Here is an 18,780-nt window from a genome sequence, read left to right on the forward strand (position 1 = left end):
ATTCTGCTATTTGTTAATTAACTGTGTACATCTTGGAGCTACAATGCTAGTACAGGCATATTTCACAACTGCTCCAATTACAGTGGAGATTTGTTTAATGGGGCCCACTTTGCACATCCTTCACAACGAATCTGTTCCCTGCTTATGGAAAACTTGTGGGAAATAATTCATTGCAGTAGACTTTTTGTTCCTGTCTGCCATACTAATAGTTTCTGCGTGACATTTTTGGCCACAGTGGGTCTCTTTCAGCCCAGACATAATAAAATAGTATCCTTTTACTTATTTAGGGGGCAGTCATGGCCTCATGGTTAGAGAGTCAAACTGGTAACCCGAAGGTTGCGGGTTTGATTCTCAATACTGTCAGGAAAGGACTGAGGTGCCCTTAATTTTAACGCATTATTTTTTCATATCGACAGCCCTAATAAATATATATATCTATATATATTTATTAGGGCTATATATTTATTAGGGCTATATATATATATATATATATATATATATATATATTTTATTTATTTATAAAAAATATATAAATATATTTTAATTTATATATAAATTTTTTATATATATATATATATATATATATATATATATATATATATATATATATATATATATATATATATATATATTTCTAAAACAATTTATTTATTTATTTATATATATATATATATATATATATATATATATATATATATATATATATATATATATATGTTTTTTAAAATATATGTATATATATTCGCAATGTTGCAATTATTATATACACATAAAAATAACATGTTTTCTAGTCACAGATGAATGAGCTCAGGTCCGGAATGTTCTGTTGCTCTGCTGTTGTGGGCATTCATCTATTCCAGATTTTTCTTGTCTACTTTGAAGCGAAACTACACAGTACTGACACCTTCATTAACTGCTTAGTCAGTAGAGCGTTGTTTAATGCAGCACCTCACAGTCTTCGAGGGCTTTTTGCAGACCATTTTTATGGTTAAAAAGTTGTACAGTGAGGTAAATGCATTCCCTAATTAACTTAAAATATAATGAATAGCTTGCTCCTTGTTACTCACTGTGTGGGCTGTGATGTACACTGTGTTTTAGGGACTACATTATAAAGTGTAGTGCTAATTCTGCGTGATTTGCATAATCTTCATTATCTTTCTGTTATTATCCTCGTTATGGTGCAATAAACAACTCCAGCTGTCCCATCAAAACCATTTGCTGGGCTTTTGCATGCCTTGTTTTGTTGACTGGGTCATCCTCAGGACATGGTGCCATTTATGCAAGAACACTTCAGGAACTTTTTGTATTTCTTTATTTCTTTTCTTTATTTCTTTATTTCTCTTTTCTTAATGCTATTTTATTTTATTGTATTTTGTATTGATCATAATTTCCTTTGAAGCTACTTCTGAACTACTTTTGAAAAATCATATTTTCCCACCTCAGGCCCAAAGTACTAAGGCCTTAATTGCCATACACAGGTTACCACCATAGATAGTAGAGGTTAAAATATATTCTAAATGTTTTGTGGTTGTAATCACTGAAAATAATTTGTGTTACATGAAAAAAAAAAAGTCATAGAGGTTTCAGTGCCATTAATAGATGTATAGTATAGTTTTAATTTCTAATTTTAATGTAGAGTGCCCTTATTATTCTTTTTCGGATAATATCTTTAATGCAGTGTTAATGTAAAAAGGTCTGCAAAGTTTCAGAGATCAAAGTGCTCTAAGTTATTGTCTTCCAAAAGAGAGAACCGATTTTGAACTGCCTGAAATGAGTCATTAGTAATTCCAGTCTCACTTCATAAGGTTGTAACAAATAAGCATAATGCCAGCCTTTGGTCTTCTTTAGCTATGTTTCCATCCAAAGTTACGAATTTAACTTATGCAAAAAAATTGGAATATCACAAAAAACATTTGCGAATAAAAAAACCGTTTCCATCCAGTGAGTCATAGAGAACAAAATCATCACTTCCTGATTAACTGGCCCTAAATGTATCTAAGAAAAGTAGGAGAAACCACTGTACATAATAATTTTCATATATAATAAATTACTTGCGTCTCAGAGCACGCAAACGAAACGCAATAAACGTGTTATCGTGCTATAAAAAGATCGGTCCGCTGGTTTGTCCAGTTATGCCGTCCCATCGTGCAAAGTCACATGATTTTTCAAGGAATTTATTCCGGTAAATGTGTTTCCATCGTAGTTTATGTGCATGTTTTCTTATCGGCTAAAAAAATGTATCCGACTCAAACAAGGGCACACGTTTTTCATGCACATTTTTAGAATTTATGCACATCTTGGCATTTCCATACAGCAGTTTTTTTTAAATAGGTGGATGGAAACCTAGCTATTGGCTGCCTGTGAACAACATCTACTTCAAATTCTGTAGTTGTAGTTGAGGCCTGGAAGAGTTTGGTTTGTGGTGTTGAAATTTCGAGAAGGAAGAGTTTGGTTTGTATTCGTTTTCTGTTCTGTGAAAGCAAATGCACTTTGCATGTACTTCCAAAGGATGAGGACTTGGGATCGTATTGATACGGTAAAACCGACACTATCGTTACTGTTCGTATCACTGTGAATCAAGTGCTGAGGAAGCCTCCAGAGCTGAAATTCAGATATGGTAATGGGCGTTTCGTTTACGACACGCGCTGTAAGTGGTAGACCAGTCACAACAGACTGGGCTGTCTGACCACTCAGAGCAGAGCAGGCTCTCAGAAAGGAGGGGTTTAGAGAGACCTCGATCAAGCCATTTCAGACACTGTGAGAAGAGAGGTCATGCTGCAATGCTTAACATTTTTGACCTCGGATGCGTTTAAACCTATTGTAGGAGACCTCCAAAACAAAATTAGGAACCTTAAAATGGCATAATAGGGGCACTTGAATCTCAACAGTAGTAAGTTATGAATGCACATGGCAGCGGTACTGAGAATGACCCAACTATTGTCTCACATATTCTCTTTCACCCTCAGCTTATGCTTTCATTCATTTTCCTTTTTATCCCCACCTTATTTTTTCATTTTGAAACTTTGTTTCTGTGTTTGACTTATTTTTCTGCCTCTTGTTTTTCTCTTTCTCTCTCTCTTTCTTCCCATTTCCCTTTTACCTTGTTTCTCTGTTGTCCTGTCGTTGTTCCTGGGCTTGGATATGGACGGATCATCACATGCACTCATAACGCAAACGTCCTGGTGCCAATACTCTTCCTCCTTTCCTTTGTTGTGGTTATCGTGTTAATGTTTGTTCTGCCTGTGATCTTGTGTCCGTCTTTGTGTTTTGTAGTCACTCTGAGTGGTTCTTCAGTCTCCTGCACTCTAGTGTCCCTCCTGCTCTCTCCGTTATTGCTGCTTTTGCTTTGATAGAGTCAAGGAAATGTCTTCTCCTCATGTTGAGGATCCTCTGCATGATTTGTTTCTGTATCTCTCTAATGTGCTGGGAACACTGAGCCTCATAGACAAAGTAACTCCGATTACAACTAAAGAAAATACAAAATATATTTCCGTTTTAGATGACCAAATGCTTAAAAATGACTGTGCTTTTTAGTTTTTGTCAATAAAAAAGTAAAAAAAAAAAAATTATATCGCATCCAGTCTATAGACATTTGCACTGTATTATGTAAGTAAAGCTACAATGTGTCATTTCAGTGGCACCAGAAGGAATTGACTAGACACTAAGCCTCGCCTTAAAACAGTGTTTATTAATCATACCTTAGCAGTTTTTTCAGATAAACGTTTGATTTTTCTAAGGCAAGGTTATGGAGAATCTGTTTTCGTGTAGTTTTAAATGCTATTTATTAATAACCTAGAGGGCGGAGCTTTGTCAGCTGCAAAAACAGTGAAGAAATAATGAAACAGAAGGCCATGGAAGTCCTAAACTAAGTTGTTAGAGACATAATAATAGTGATGATGTATGGCCTGTGTGGGCTTCTATATGTTTGGAAACAACACTTTTTCAATTCCATATAGTGCTGCTAATGATGCAGAAATGACATGTCACCTTAAAGAATGAGAGAAACACCAAGATAAAAGCAGAGAGAAAATATATCTTGTCTGATATTCAATAGACTTGTTTTGCTCTGTGGATTTTTGAACTAAAACTGTACCAGTCCTTTGGGAACAAACTTTGTAACAAAACTTTCAGATGTTATTTTATTACTTAAAAGTCTTTTTGAGGCTTCTACATGAAATAATTACTGTAATATTTGGAAAATAAAGCAATGGGTCTCATTCACTAAGCATGCATACGTTCAAATTTGTACGTGAAATCTGTTTACAAACAGTTTCATGTACAAATGATGATTCACCAAAAACTTTCGTACTAAAATTTATTCTGTATTTACGAAAAATATAGAAACAACTGAAACCACACATACGCAAAAAGCACTTGCATTGTGCGGCCTTATAATCGTGTTTAAAAAGTTATATATTTTATCTTATCACGACATATAATATATTATATTATATTATATCATATCATATTGTATTATAAATTAATAAAAACAATTTAATTTCATCTTTAATTTCATTGCAGCATCCAATGAAAGAGTAAGAAAAGCTGCGCTATAACTTCAGCTGCAAGGTTTCTCTAAATAACAATTGCTCCAGATATAATTAGCAGATATATGCACATTTACAGCTGGCTAATCAGAGGTCTGTAATCTGGGTCGGTATTAAATGTGTCTATTGTGTTTGAACTGGTTTTGAGAATGGCACACTTGGCATTGCTCGAGGATCTGGCAATAGCGCGTGTGCAGAGAGCGACGAAAGGTTGTGCGGAAACCCCTTATATGGAGATATTTTGGGTGTGTTTTATGCAAATGTACAGTACAGTCCAAAAGTTTGGAACCACTAATATTTTTAATGTTTTTAAAAGAAGTTTCGTCTGCTCACCAAGGCTACATTTATTTAATTAAAAATACAGTAAAAACAGTAATATTGTGAAATATTATTACAATTTAAAATAACTGTTTTCTATTTGAATATATTTCACAAAGTAATTTATTCCTGTGATGGCAATGCTGAATTATCAGCATCATTACTCCAGTCTTCAGTGTCACATGATCTTCAGAAATCATTCTAATATGCTGATCTGCTGCTCAATAAACATTTAATGTGTACAATTGTATAAAATATTTGTGTACAATATTTTTTTTCAGGATTATTTGATGAATAGAAAGTTCAAAAGAACAGTGTTTATCTGAAATCTAATCTTTTGTAACATTATAAATGTCTTTACTGCCACTTTTGATTGATTTAATGCATCCTTGCTGAATAAAAGTATTCATTTCTTTAATTTCTTTTCAAAAAAATAAAAATAAAAATTCTTACTGACCCCAAACTTTTGAACGGTAGTGTATAATGCTACAGAAGCTTTGTATTTCAGATAAATACTGTTCTTTTGAACTTTCTATTCATCAAGGAATCCTGAAAAAAAAAAAAAAAGTACACAACTGTTTTCAACATTGAAAATAATCATAAATGTTTATTGAGCAGCAAATCAGCATATTAGAATGATTTCTGAAGGATCATGTGACACTGAAGACTGGAGTAACGATGCTGAAAATTCAGCTCTGCATCACAGGAATAAATTACTTTGTCAAATATATTTAAATAGTACACAGTTATTTTAAATTGTAATAATATTTCACAATATTACTGTTTTTTACTGTATTTTTAATTAAATAAATGTAGCCTTGGTGAGCAGACGAAACTTCTTTTAAAAACATTAAAAATCTTTTGGACTGTACTGTATAACATTGTGTACGGGGGCGCTCATTTATAATACTCCAAATTCACTAACATTAGAACGAGGTTAAGAACAAATTTATGTGCAATACGCACGTGTTGTTAGTTAGGTGGAGATTTTTCGTGAGAAGTTCTCCTGTGCGTACAAATACGAAATAATTAGTGCAATTATTAGTGAATGAGACCCAATGTATTTTAGTCATCACTGGGGCTATTGTTCACATGTGGCATTATTAAATTCAGTTTTTTATATGATGTTGTAGTGTCTTTTTCTGATATCTTTAAAAGTTTGGGGTCGGTGAGATTTTTAATGTTTTTGAAACATTAACATTTAAAGTATCTTATTTTCACCAAGACTGCATTTGTTTGATTTAAAATAGAGTAAAAACAGTAATATTGTGAAATTAAAAGAACTGTTTTCTATTTATATCTATTTTAAAATGTAATTTATTTCTGTAATGTCAAAATTAAATCTTCAGCATCATTACTCCAGTCTTCAGTGTCACATGATCATTCAGAAATCATTCTAATAAGCCGATTTTCTGCTCAAGAACCTTTTCTAATTATTATCAGTGTCAAAAACCGTTAATATTGCTGCTTAATATTTTTGTAAAAACGGACATACAATTTTTCAAGATTCTTTGATGAAAAGAAAGTTTAAAATAGAAGATTTTTTGTAACATTATAAATGTCTTTACTGTCACTTTTGATCAATTTAATGCGTTTATGCTGAATAAAAGTGTTAATTTCTTTAAACGAAAAATAATCTTACTGGTCTCAACTCTTTAAACAGTAGTGTATATAATTTGAAATGATGCACTAAGATTTTAATCTGTCATAAATAGTGTTTATGTTGTGCCAGTTTGCCAGTTGTGTGATCATATCATCATCTTAACTGTCACTGGTGTTTATTGGTAAGTATTATTTTTATACTACCGGTGGTCAAACAAAATCATAAGGGTTGCAAAGATGTAGGCAAAAATTCTGTCATCATTTACTCACGCTCATGTTGTTCCAAAAGTGATTGACTTCCTTTCTTCTGTGGAACACAGGTAAATGTTTAATTAAAGAGTTCACCCAAAAATGAAAATTCTGTTATTAATTACTCACCCTTATGTCATTTCACACCGTAAGACCTTTGTTCATCTTCAGAACACAAATTAAGATATTTTTAATGAAATCCAAGAGCTCTCTGACTCCTCCATAGACAGCAATTTAATTACCACTGTCAAGGCTCAGAAAGGTACTACATACATCGTTAAAATAGATGACGTGACTGCAGTGGTTCAACCTTAATTTTATGAAGCGACGAGAATACTTTTTGTGCGTCAAAACATAATGACTTTATTCTCTGCTGTGTCAGTCTCTTATACTGTTTACATTGAGCACTTCCAGGTTCTACATCACAACGCTGGTGTGGTGAGAAATCGAGTCCCCCCAGGAATTGGGTCTCCTTTAGGACCCTGAGTGATCCCATTGGTTCAACAGGCTTTTAATGGGTAACATTTTTAGCGCCTGATTATAATTCCTGCAAAATCCCGTTATGATTTATATTGTTTAAAATGCGTTATGATCATTAATGTCTTTTAAATTACTTGGTTCATACACTTGTATATAACTGAAGCTATAGGTTGCGAAATCAAGCATTTCTTGTTTTTGCTGTTTTTTTAGTTAGCTTATGTACATACACTATATTGCCAAAAGTATTGGGACACCCCTCCAAATCATTGAATTCAGGTGTTACAATCACTTCCATGGCCACAGGTGTATAAAATCAAGCACCTAGGCATGCAGACTGCTTCTACAAACATTTGTGAAAGAATGGGTCTCTCTCAGGAGCTCAGTGAATTCAAGCGTGGTACCGTGATAGGTTGCCACCTGTGCAATAAGTTCATTCGTAAAATTTCCTCACTACTAATGTTCCACAGTCAACTGTTAGTGGTATTATAACACAGTGGAAGCAATTGGGAACAACAGCAACTCAGCCACGAAGTGGTAGGCCACGTAAAATTTGGGATGAATTAGAGCGGAGACTGCGAGCCAGGCCTTCTCGCCGACATCACTGCCTGACCTCACAAATGCACTTCTAGAAGAATGGTCAAAAATTCCCATAAACACACTCCTAAACCCTGTGGATAGCCTTCCCAGAAAAGTTGAAGCTGTTATAGCTCCAAAGGGTGGGCCAACTCCATATTAAACCCTACGGATTAAGAATGGGGTGTCATTAAAGTTCATGTGCACGTAAAGGCAGGCGTCCCAAAACTTTTGGCAATATTGTGTGTGTGTATATATATATATATATATATATATATATATATATATATATATATATATATATATATATATATATATATATATATATATATATATATATATATATATATATATATATATATATACCTGATTAGCCTGATAGCTTAACTTATATTATATTAGGTATGTTTTTGGCTTCCAATATCTGTTTCCTGTTTGTTTTATTATGCAGTACATAGGCATTCATTTTAGATTTCAAGGATGTTGTTTGTGCACTTAATGTAATAAACATCATACAGTAGTGAAATAGGTTATAATTAGTCAAGACATCACGATAACGACTTTTGATCAGGCATTACTGCCTGGGGCCTAAAGCAGACCCGATTCCTGGGGGGACTCGATTTCTCATGACACCAGCTCAGTTTTGGCCTACGCTGTTCACGTGCGCACAAAAACATTACATTAACATCAAGGTTATCTTTAGTACCTTTCTCTCAGATTTCATCTTTGGTACCTTTCTCTCAGATTTCATCAAAAATATCTTAATTTGCATTCCGAAGAAGTCTTGCGGGTTTGGAACGACATGAGGGTGAGTCATTAATATCAGAATTTTCATTTTTGGGTGAACTAACCCTTTAACATGCTTGTCACTCCAAAAAAGCATCATTAAAGTAGTCTGTACTATATGACTTGTGCACAAGTCTTCTGAAGTCATGGTAGCTTTATGAGTAATACACTGAAATCATTCACTGATAATCTTCCCCTCTAGTGAGCTGTTAACTCGGGAAACACTCAGACTGGATCGAGCAAATTGAACTTGAGAACTCAAGTCTGATTGTTTTTTTTGGTTTGTTTTTTGTACGAATCATTCAGATTTCAGTGGATTCATAGTCTGACTCATTCACAAGAGTTATTGTTTTGTTATTTTGGAGCTCAACAGCCTCAGTTCACTTTCATATTAAAAATAGCAGCCAGGATATTCTCCAAAAACTCTCCTTTGGTGTTCTACAAAAGAAAGCCATACAAGTTTGAAACGACATGAGCGTGAGTAAACGAATACAGAATTATTGGGTGAACTATCCCTTTAAGTTCAAACATGTGTATGTGTATTATATTCAGCGAGTGCACAATTACATCTGAAGGGGGAGTTGTTAGCTTTGCCTTGTTGGCTACACCAATTGTCTTTGCTTTGCTGAATCCTGATAGTCTTGTGATATGAAAATTACTCATGCTTGGCTTGACTGTTACATTTCATGTTTTTTTTTTTTTTTTCTGTTTTTTTTTTGTGCATCTCCAGTTTGGGTTGATGATCCCTCCTGCTCTATCTGTGTCTCTGTATTTCTCCTCTTTCTCCTCAAGACTCCATGGAAGATGGGACGGGCTTGAACACTGGAGTAATTGTTGGTATTCTTATACTGGTGTGTGTGCTGCTCTTGCTGATCGTGGACGCCACCTGCTGCTTCCTCAACAAGTGTGGCATCCTCATGTGCATCTGCGGTAAACCCGGGCAAGGCACCAAGGGCAAAGACATAGAGACGGGCAAAGCTGCCTTTGTGTGAGTATCCACAATGTTCTTGCACACAATACTATATCAACTCAAACAAGCTCATATCACACATCGAGAGCAGTCAAGGGCCCTGGATTGTAAAGCATATGAATGTTGAGCATTAATTATTTCCAGTCACAGAAGCTGTTCTATTATCAAACCACCATGAAAGAGCTCCTCTTATGCTAAGACTAGTGACCTCATCAAACTCTACTCATCGCTGTATAATGAGCAGATGTGTATGCCTTCTCTCTGCATGCAGTCAAGATGTGTCTAAAGAACCCATTGTAGAAGTGAGGACAGAGGAAGAGGCCACAGCCAATCATGACGCAGAAGGACATCCTGAGCCCAATGAGACCACCCCACTGACCGAACCAGAGTAAGCTCAATGTTATGTGTTAGTACTGAGCTTAATCACTTTTAACTGATGCTATTGACAAGCATCATCACAGAACATCTGCAATGACATTAAATCAGTGTTTCCTACACCCTGAGTAACCATTCCAAACCACCTCGCTAATTCTCACACTTAAAGACAACATGAAACCGCATTTGCAGTGCATTCTTAAAGCTGCAATTTCTAATTTCTGTGCCACTAGGCATCAAATGGAATTGTGAAAAATAACTGTTTTCAAACATGTTTTCCCTGAGTCTATACTGACACCTAGTGGTGTGAATGTAGCATCACAAAAAAAAGTCAGTTCATTTAAACGAGCAAAAAATATCTTGGGCTGGTGATTTCAACTGTTTTATTAGGCTACCTTTCAAAAGTATTGGTTCAGTATGTTTGTTTTTTTTAAGAAATTAATGCTTTTATTTAGCAAGGAGGCATTAAATTGATCAAACGATGAATGCTGTTCTTCTGAACAGCATGTCCACAAAATTTATTAATATATTAGGCAGCAGAGCTGTTTTTTTTTAGTATTCAACACTGATCATAAAATACGTTTCTTGGGCAGCAAATCAGCATATTAGAATGATTTCTGAAGGATCATGTGACACTGAAGACTGGAGTAATGATGCTGAAAATTCAGCTTTACCATCAATAAAATTACATTTTAAAATATATTAAAATTAAAAACAGTTCTTTTAAACTGTAATAATATTTCACAATATTACTGTTTTACTGTATTTTTTTTTAATAATAAATAGCAACATTTGCCTACTGTTTACGATGAAAAAAAAATATAGTAATAAAAAAAACTGTTAAATGACTGACATTCATTTCCAGGGATTTTTCATATTTTAATGCCATTTACGTTATTCGTCTCACAATGCACAAAGAAACATTAACGTAGCAGTTTTCAGCATGTCAGATAAGAGTGAATGTTTGTGTAGTCTTCAGTAATTTCACAATCATTTGAAAATGATTCATAAAACTCAAAATATCATTCTCAAACTTACACTAAAACATGGTAATACTGGCAACTTTCATATTCAAGTAGCCTGTCACGAGTTAGGAAAGTATCTAAAATAAAAATGTAATTGGCTAATTAGTCTATATTTTACACACTGGCAATCAAAAGTTTGAAATAAGAGTTCTTTAATGTTTTGAAAAAGAGGAAGGCTGAATTTATTTGATCGAAAATACAGTTAAATAGCTGTTTTCTATCTGGATTTATTGTAAAATGTAATTTATTCCTATGATCAAAGCTGAATTTTCGGCATCACTACTCCAGTCCTCAGTCACGTCCTTCAGAAATCATTCTAATATGCTGTATTTTTCATAAACATAAGAATTTTTACACTCTTTTCCACAGTTGGACCTCTATTCCATAAAAGGACAGTTGTCAGGCTCCTGAAAGGACAAATACTATAACCGCTAGAAAGGCACAATAAAACAGTCCACGTTCTGCACTACATTCTTAGCCTTAGACCATACCAGAGCATTGTTAAATATGGACTGATGTAATGGCAGGTATTGAACTTTAATAATATTAAGGGGAGACACTACAGGCAAAAACACTGTTTTTTCAGGCAGCTGTCAATTTTGAGATCTTGCACTTTTTGGCTTTTCAAAAAAATTTTATAAAATCTTACTGACCCCAAACTTTTGAATGGTAGTGTACATGCTTTAAAATATTTTTGACTATTATTTCTTTGTGTAAAGCTTTTTAATAATTGCATCTTTAATCATTAGAGTATTTTAAAACATTATACACAGCAGCTGTAACATATGTAACCTGATGTACTGTATTTTTTTTAGCTAAATTAAATAATTAGTAGGAATGGGACTGGTAATGTCTATCAGGCTTTCATTGGGTCATGAAAAGTGGCTCATTAAATGAACAGCTTTTGTACTTGTGGAGACCCGAGTCTGACCTGGGTCATATCCCAGTCCTGTTTCCCCTCTCTTTCAATGTATTTTCCTGCCACCTCTCCACTGTCCTTTCAAATAAAGGCAAAAAGCCATAAAAAATCATTTTAAAAATGTTATTGGCTGTCCATGCCTCCTTTTGTTGTATCAGCAGAAAAAGCCTATATATATATATATATATATATTAATAAAAAAAACTTTAAAAAAAAATGATGTATACAAGCAAGTAAATGCAAAAATTTTCATGTTGTCTTTGACATCATGCTGATTTTTCCTATACTCTTTTCCCCTTATTTCATATTTTAGATCAAGTACTCCCTCTAGTGACCACTGATATTATCACCTCTCTTACAATAAATGCAATACTGTATTTCAAATCGGTATTGCATATGTGTTGTAACCACATACTATACCTACAATGGTTTGGTGTCTCTCCCTCAGTGTCTCCCCTCTGTGTCGACATCACCCGTCTGTGTCTCTGTTCTCTCCTTGTTCTCACAGGCAAGTGACGGAATCCGCCGCCGCAGTGGTGGACTTGCCTCTTTCCGTGCCCACTAACTCAGACACAGTCACTGACACCTTTGACCTTAGCCAGAGCAGCCCAGTTAGCGAGAGCACCACTCTCACCTCCAGCATCACAGCACCTCCTTCTGACCCTGCTAACCCCGTCCATATGACACCCTCCGACAGCAGCACCCCCAAAAATCACACCAAAACCTCCATCTCATCTCCCTCGTCTTCTGACCCGGCTAATGTTACTCTCCTGGTAGACCTGGGTGATGCCCCAAAAACACTAGCTGAGGTTCCTCCAGTGGTCCCGTCAGAAGTCCCCTCTTCTATTCCCAGCGTTGTCCAACCCAGTGCTATAAACTCAAAAGTAACAGAAAACGAATTTGAGTCGCCTGAGTCTGTTCAGAGTGCATCTCATGCCACTTTAAATCCCATCAGCCCACAGGGCAGTGTCGCTATCCCCTTAGTGAATCATGAACTTGAGATTGATGGAGAACTCCCACTGGCTCCAGACACAGACATCCCGCAGGATGGGTCACATGCTGTGGGGACAGCTGGCTCCAGTGGCCCATCTGCTCCAGCACAGGACGAGTATGGATCTCTAGATGCTCTCTAGATGTTCTTAGTTTGTGTGTGTTTGTTGTAGCCATTAGTTGTTTGTTGTAATTTCATTGCATGTGGTCATCTGAATCGGTGAATGTGCATGAGTTATATACTTTTAGTCATTTAAAAGTTGATGAAAACTGTCATTTACTCACTCATGTCGTTCCAAATTTGAGAATAGTTCTTAAAATCCTAGAATCAGTCTTTTACTTTATTCCAGGGGTATCGCTAGAACCTTTTTATTGACACGGAGCCCCAGTGAAATACCACTGTGCACAAGTAAAAAATTACTAATAAATCCTTGTCTATCAATGGAGATTACAGTATACTGACCGAATAATAATTTTCTTTGATAATATTTCAGCAATCAAGTCGTGTGTTTTTTATCAGCCATTTAGAATCAGAACTAGTCATGCCAGATTTCAAATGGGTTTGCAAAAAGGCCAGAAATTTTTCGCGATTCAGTTTTCACTCAAGCACTGAATCACTTGCAAGCGTTTTCTCACACCAAAATAGTAAGAGGATACTTTATAAGACAAAAGAGAGAACTGGATGAGGTGGATACCTACAATATATTGTAGGAAACAAAACGTCTTTGTCAACGACGAAGCAGCTCTTTATTGTGCGTGCAGCTTGTGAACGACACTTTACTGCAGGTAAAGACAATTTATATCCATAACGGTATCAAATAAGAGTATAAAAATATGGGCACACTTTTTTTTTTTGATAGGAGCCCTGTGCCCCAGTACTGATGAAAGCCTAGAAACGCCTCTGCTCAATCTGTGTGGAAACTCATTTGTACAGCACAGTACGTTCTGCTGAAGTAACTCGCTTAACTTATAGTTTTGGCTACTTTGTTACATTTTCAAATTAATTAAATTAAATTTTTATAATGTACCAAGTTAAAGGTGCAATATGTAAGAATTTTGCAGGATAATATCCACAAACCACTAGGCCAGTGTTATATATTTTGTTCACTTGAGTACTTTACAATATCCCAAATGTTTACAACTACTTATAAATCGTGAGAAAATTGCAATTTTAACCAAGGCTCCGGGACGTGTGAGGAGTCGCCTGTCAATTGCATCATACCCGCGTTACCCTCGGTTTCCGGTTTTATTTTGTAGAAACCATGGAAACACATGTACATGTTTTAATAGACAAGGGAACGACTGTTTTGATATATTTGTAGACAGAAAACTAATTATTGTTATATAGCTCAACACGTCGTTTAGTCTTATTGTTTAAATCTAATTTTCTTGATTTTTTGCGAGTACCGTGCTTTACCATGCCTCAGAGAAAAATACTATTTTGTGAAGTAGCTACTATAGCTTAATCAGATGCAGCTTTATTTTTAGTAACAGTAATACAGCATTTTCTCCATCATACAATACATTTTAAAATTATTTGCATGCCATTTATCAACACAAGTCATCTAGCATTTCATATGTTATTCTAAAATCGATCTATCTTACTGCAGTGTTCAACAGTGTCTCACAGCAGCCGCCGAACGAACGCACAGAGTATAACATCATTTTCAACACTCTAAAATGTATCTAATATGATAAACAGAGCTGCGTTACCTCATACTCGTGACCGGAAAAGCGGAAGCAGCGCCGGCGACTGTGTCATAATAAAAGTCCCGCTACTCGCGGAGTGTGTTGCGCAATCGCTCCAGCGGCCTCGTTCAGCTCCCACAACACTCGGCCCTGCTCTGCTTCATACTACAGTAATGTTAATAATCGCATCCATGAACATGATTTCTGCCCGAGTCCTATCCCAATTGTTTTCCACCGGCTGTGAGGTAAAGACCACATGTCCAAGATTCCGTGCTCAAACTTGCCGTCATCAAGCTACGCCTTTGTTTTGAATAGGCCTCTAGCGGACAGAAAATATTACATATTGCACCTTTAACAGGTTCCCTGTAGTGCTTTTCAGCAACAGGAGTGCAAATCGTCAGCGCACAACATTAGAAATGATATTTTACATGAGTTGTGATTGTGAGTTTATCTGTATAATAAAAATACTGTGAAATAATGGATCTAAATGTTTTCAAGTTGTCTTCGCGGCATACACGCAAAAACAAGCTAAAGTACAACCCACAAGTGTAGTCTGATTCATGAACGGATGAATCTTACGACTCTGTCATTAATAGCGAATAAAAACACTTCACGTAGTTCAAAAAGTCTGGTTTGAGTCAGTCTGAAACACCCTGTATCATTTACAGCATTAGCAGAGAGAGAATTTATTTCAAATGTAAGCACAATATGCCTAAACCAACCCAAATGGAATCAAATTAAAACACAAGCTTGTGAATCAGCGTTTAAATAGCTGATAACCGTCGCTCCAGTGAGCTGTGAACCTCACCAACCCGCTCGAGTCAGTGAGTTGAACTTGAGAAATGGATCAGTTCAATTCGTGAACGAATCTTTCAGACCCTTTTGTTGTCAACCTGACTAACCGATTAATTCATGAAACGGACAGAAGTAGTGTCATACAGGTTTAGAACGACATAAGGATGAGTAAATGATTACAGAATGTTCTTTTGGGGGCTGAACTGTCCCTTTAATGGTCTCAATCCCAGGAGAATTCTGCATTATGAGAGGAGTACGACCGAAAACACAGAGCTGAAGAAAGTGGTGCCCGGCACGGGAGCAGAACCCAACGCCCTCTCGCAAACGAACAACACTGAAAGTAAAGCATGAAGACGAATGACGGAGCAAAAGCGTCGTGGTGACCATGAGCGTGTTTGTTTAACAGTGCCCTTAATGAATTTCTGAACAAAACGGTGTATATTCTACAGACAGAAGTCATGTATGCATTTCCTTTTAATTTTTTGTTGATTTGAGTAGGCTGCACTTTCAGAAGTTTCTGTTTGAGGAGATATCAAATTCATATAATTCAAAGATGTTCTTTCTTGTGTTTCTTTGTACATGTTTCCGTCAAAAGGATGATTATTACAACAGGGCATCAAGTTATTCAGGAGAATTATCTATTCAGTAATACGTTTTATTTGCATAGTACATTGTTAAAATGTAAATGAATCCTCTTATTTTTTTATCTTGAGTGTTTGAGGGCTAGGTTTGATTCGTTGTTAGTTTTGTATTTTATTACCATTATGTTTTATTTACACTTAACTATTTTGGATGCTTCTTGGATGATGATGATATCTCATAATGCCAGTTATGTAAAGACAAAAATATCTTAAGATATTTTAACATGTACTGTTATATGACCGAAAGTCTGATAAAGATTTCAAATGATCCATTTGATTCTCTGCTGAAGTCTTTATTAGATCAGTTTTTACAGTTATCGTGTGTTTCTAATATTTGGGATTTATACATTTAAATCATTCTTCCGACTTGCTCCTAAAGCATCAACTTAAACTAAATATCTGCTGATTTTTATACCGTTTACCTCTGGAGAAATGTTTCACACTGTCACCTGCAAGCTTGTTCACTGTGATTGTGTTATTGAGATGGTTTTTTTGTTGTTGTTGTTGTCATCTTTTTTTGTTTATTCAAGAAATTTGCATAGATTTGCAGTAACCACTGATTGTCCTTTTATAACATGACGTATGTTAACAGTCCTGTGTGAATCGGGACTGATGGGACACACGCGTGACTCTGACGAGAGTTCTTATGCCATCACTCATTGCATGACCGTCTGCTTGCCCATCTCTGGCCTGAATTGTGCGACCTCACTTGAACCAGTTCATGGCAGTCTGGTGGAGAAATGGTATCTGTTCTGGGTGTTTTCATGATTTCTATGTTTTGGGGAGAATGGAAGATACTTTTGTTTGCCCACTGTATACAAATTGTTCACTGCCAGTTTGCCCCCAAAACTAAATCATTCCATGTATAGCCTATGGGGATTTGACCCATGAAATAGCAGTATGGGTGAGCTTTACAATGATAAGCAAAGAACATGTTGTAAGTTGTGTTGTTCTAACACATTTTGATTAAACTCATTAAAACATTAAAGATTCTCTTAATAGTTTGTTGTGTTTGTGTAAGATGCTTAGATAATGTGACCTACAGCATATCTATGTTTTGATTTTAGGGGATTTATAAATGTTGTAAAATGTCTTCAACACTTGCTCTCATTTTAAGCATTATAAAAAATAAGTATTGGCCATTTTTACAGACAAAGCTTAAAGGGTTAGTTCACCCAAAAATGAAAATAATGTCATTTATACTCACCCTCATGCCGTTCCACACCCGTAAGACCTTCGTTCATCTTCAGAACACAAATTAAGATATTTTTGTTAAAATACGATTGCTCAGTGAGCGATTTCCTCTCTCAAGATCCATAAAGGTACTAAAAACATATTTAAATCAGTTCATGTGAGTACAGTGGTTCAATATTAATATCATAAAGCGACAAGAATATTTTTTGTGCACCAAAAAAATAAATAAATAACGACTTATATAGTGATGGCCGATTTCAAAACGCTGCTTCAGGAAGCTTCGGAGCGTTATGAATCTTTTGTCGAATCAGCGGTTCGGAGCACCAAAGTCACGTGATTTCAGCAGTTTGGTGGTTTGACACGTGATCCGAATCATGATTCATTCGACACAAAAGATTCATAATGCTCCGAATCTTCCTGAAGCAGTGTTTTGAAATCGGCCATCACTATGTAAGTCGTTATTTTGTTTTTTTTGGCGCATAAAAATATTCTCGTCGCTTTATAATATTAATATTGAACCACTGAACTCACATGAACTGATTTAAATATGTTTTTAGTACCTTTATGGATCTTGAGAGAGGAAATGTCATTGCTGGCTATGCAGGCCTCACGGAGCCATCGGATTTCAACAAAAATATCTTAATTTGCGTTCCGAAGATGAACGAAGGTCTTACAGGTGTGGAACGGCATGAGTGTGAGTAATAAATGACTTTATTTTCATTTTTGGGTGAACTAACCCTTTAAGCTGGTCCTAGACTAAAATGTCTGTTTGAGCTGTCTTAACTGAAAACAACTTCTACTGACATATCTTGAAATATGACATTTATAAAAGCTATTTATATGTTCTAATTTAACTAAGGCCTAGTTCTGGCATATACGCCCTATCTGTGACCAGGCCTATGATTGTACAAATATTTACCATGGTAACCATCAAAAATAGGCTACTACAGTCACTATGGTTATTGTTGCTTTAATAAAATGGTGGTAACTTCGGCTATTGGCCAACACTGTCATCAATAATAAAATTAAAAGGGCAGAAAGATTCTGAAGACTTATTCCAATGTTTGGAGGAGATCCCATTTTGAAGATAAAAAATTATGTTCATGATTTATCACAACATTTTTTCTTTTGTCAAATCAACTTAGATAATGTGGTTCAGAAAACATAATATTTTGAGTTTATGTTGATTAAACCAGTCGCCTTCATTGTATTAACTCAAATTTTTAAGGCAACCAGGTAACTTACTTAAGCCAACAATTCTTTTTTTTTTTTTTTTTTTATAAACAGTGTGGAATAATAGTGGAAAATGAGTCATACATATTTTCCACTACTAATATTTTTTTATTATTATTATTATTGCTTGAAAATTGATGAAATTCCCTCCCTATCCCTGAGAAAATACCTACATAAAAAGTTCTAAAAGTGATGCCATAGAACCTTCCACAAAAGAACCTTTGAGTCAAGAATTCTAAAAAAGTAAAAAAAAAACAAAAAAAAAAAAATTCTTACAGTGCAAAGAACATTTTAAAAACCTATTTCCAGTATAAATAACATTTTTGCAATGTAAAGTTTCCATGGACGTTAAAGGTTCTTCATGGAGCCAATAAAGAACCTTTATTTTTGAGAG

At 35.3% G+C, this 18,780-nt stretch overlaps 1 protein-coding gene across 24 annotated transcripts in view; it reads left to right on the forward strand.

The window, feature by feature from the left end:
• The window catches only part of ncam1b (neural cell adhesion molecule 1b), a 117,198-nt gene extending 100,251 nt beyond the window's left edge, over window positions 1-16,947 (forward strand). For 22 of the 24 annotated variants that reach the window (XM_048160129.1, XM_048160136.1, XM_048160131.1 and 19 more), the window contains 4 exons: window positions 9,348-9,543; window positions 9,797-9,913; window positions 12,353-12,952; window positions 15,549-16,947. In XM_048160129.1, coding sequence (XP_048016086.1) covers window positions 9,348-9,543; window positions 9,797-9,913; window positions 12,353-12,952; window positions 15,549-15,669 — 1,034 coding nt within the window. In that variant the 3' untranslated portion in view covers window positions 15,670-16,947. Of the gene's footprint in view, window positions 1-3,273; window positions 4,884-9,347; window positions 9,544-9,796; window positions 9,914-12,352; window positions 12,953-15,548 lie in introns of those variants that run through there. The other 2 variants (XM_048160152.1, XM_048160153.1) reach the window with 2 other exon arrangements.
• Window positions 16,948-18,780: the final 1,833 nt, after the last annotated feature.

Source organism: Megalobrama amblycephala, linkage group LG16 (genome assembly GCF_018812025.1).
Source record: "Megalobrama amblycephala isolate DHTTF-2021 linkage group LG16, ASM1881202v1, whole genome shotgun sequence".
Lineage (NCBI taxonomy): Eukaryota > Metazoa > Chordata > Actinopteri > Cypriniformes > Xenocyprididae > Megalobrama > Megalobrama amblycephala.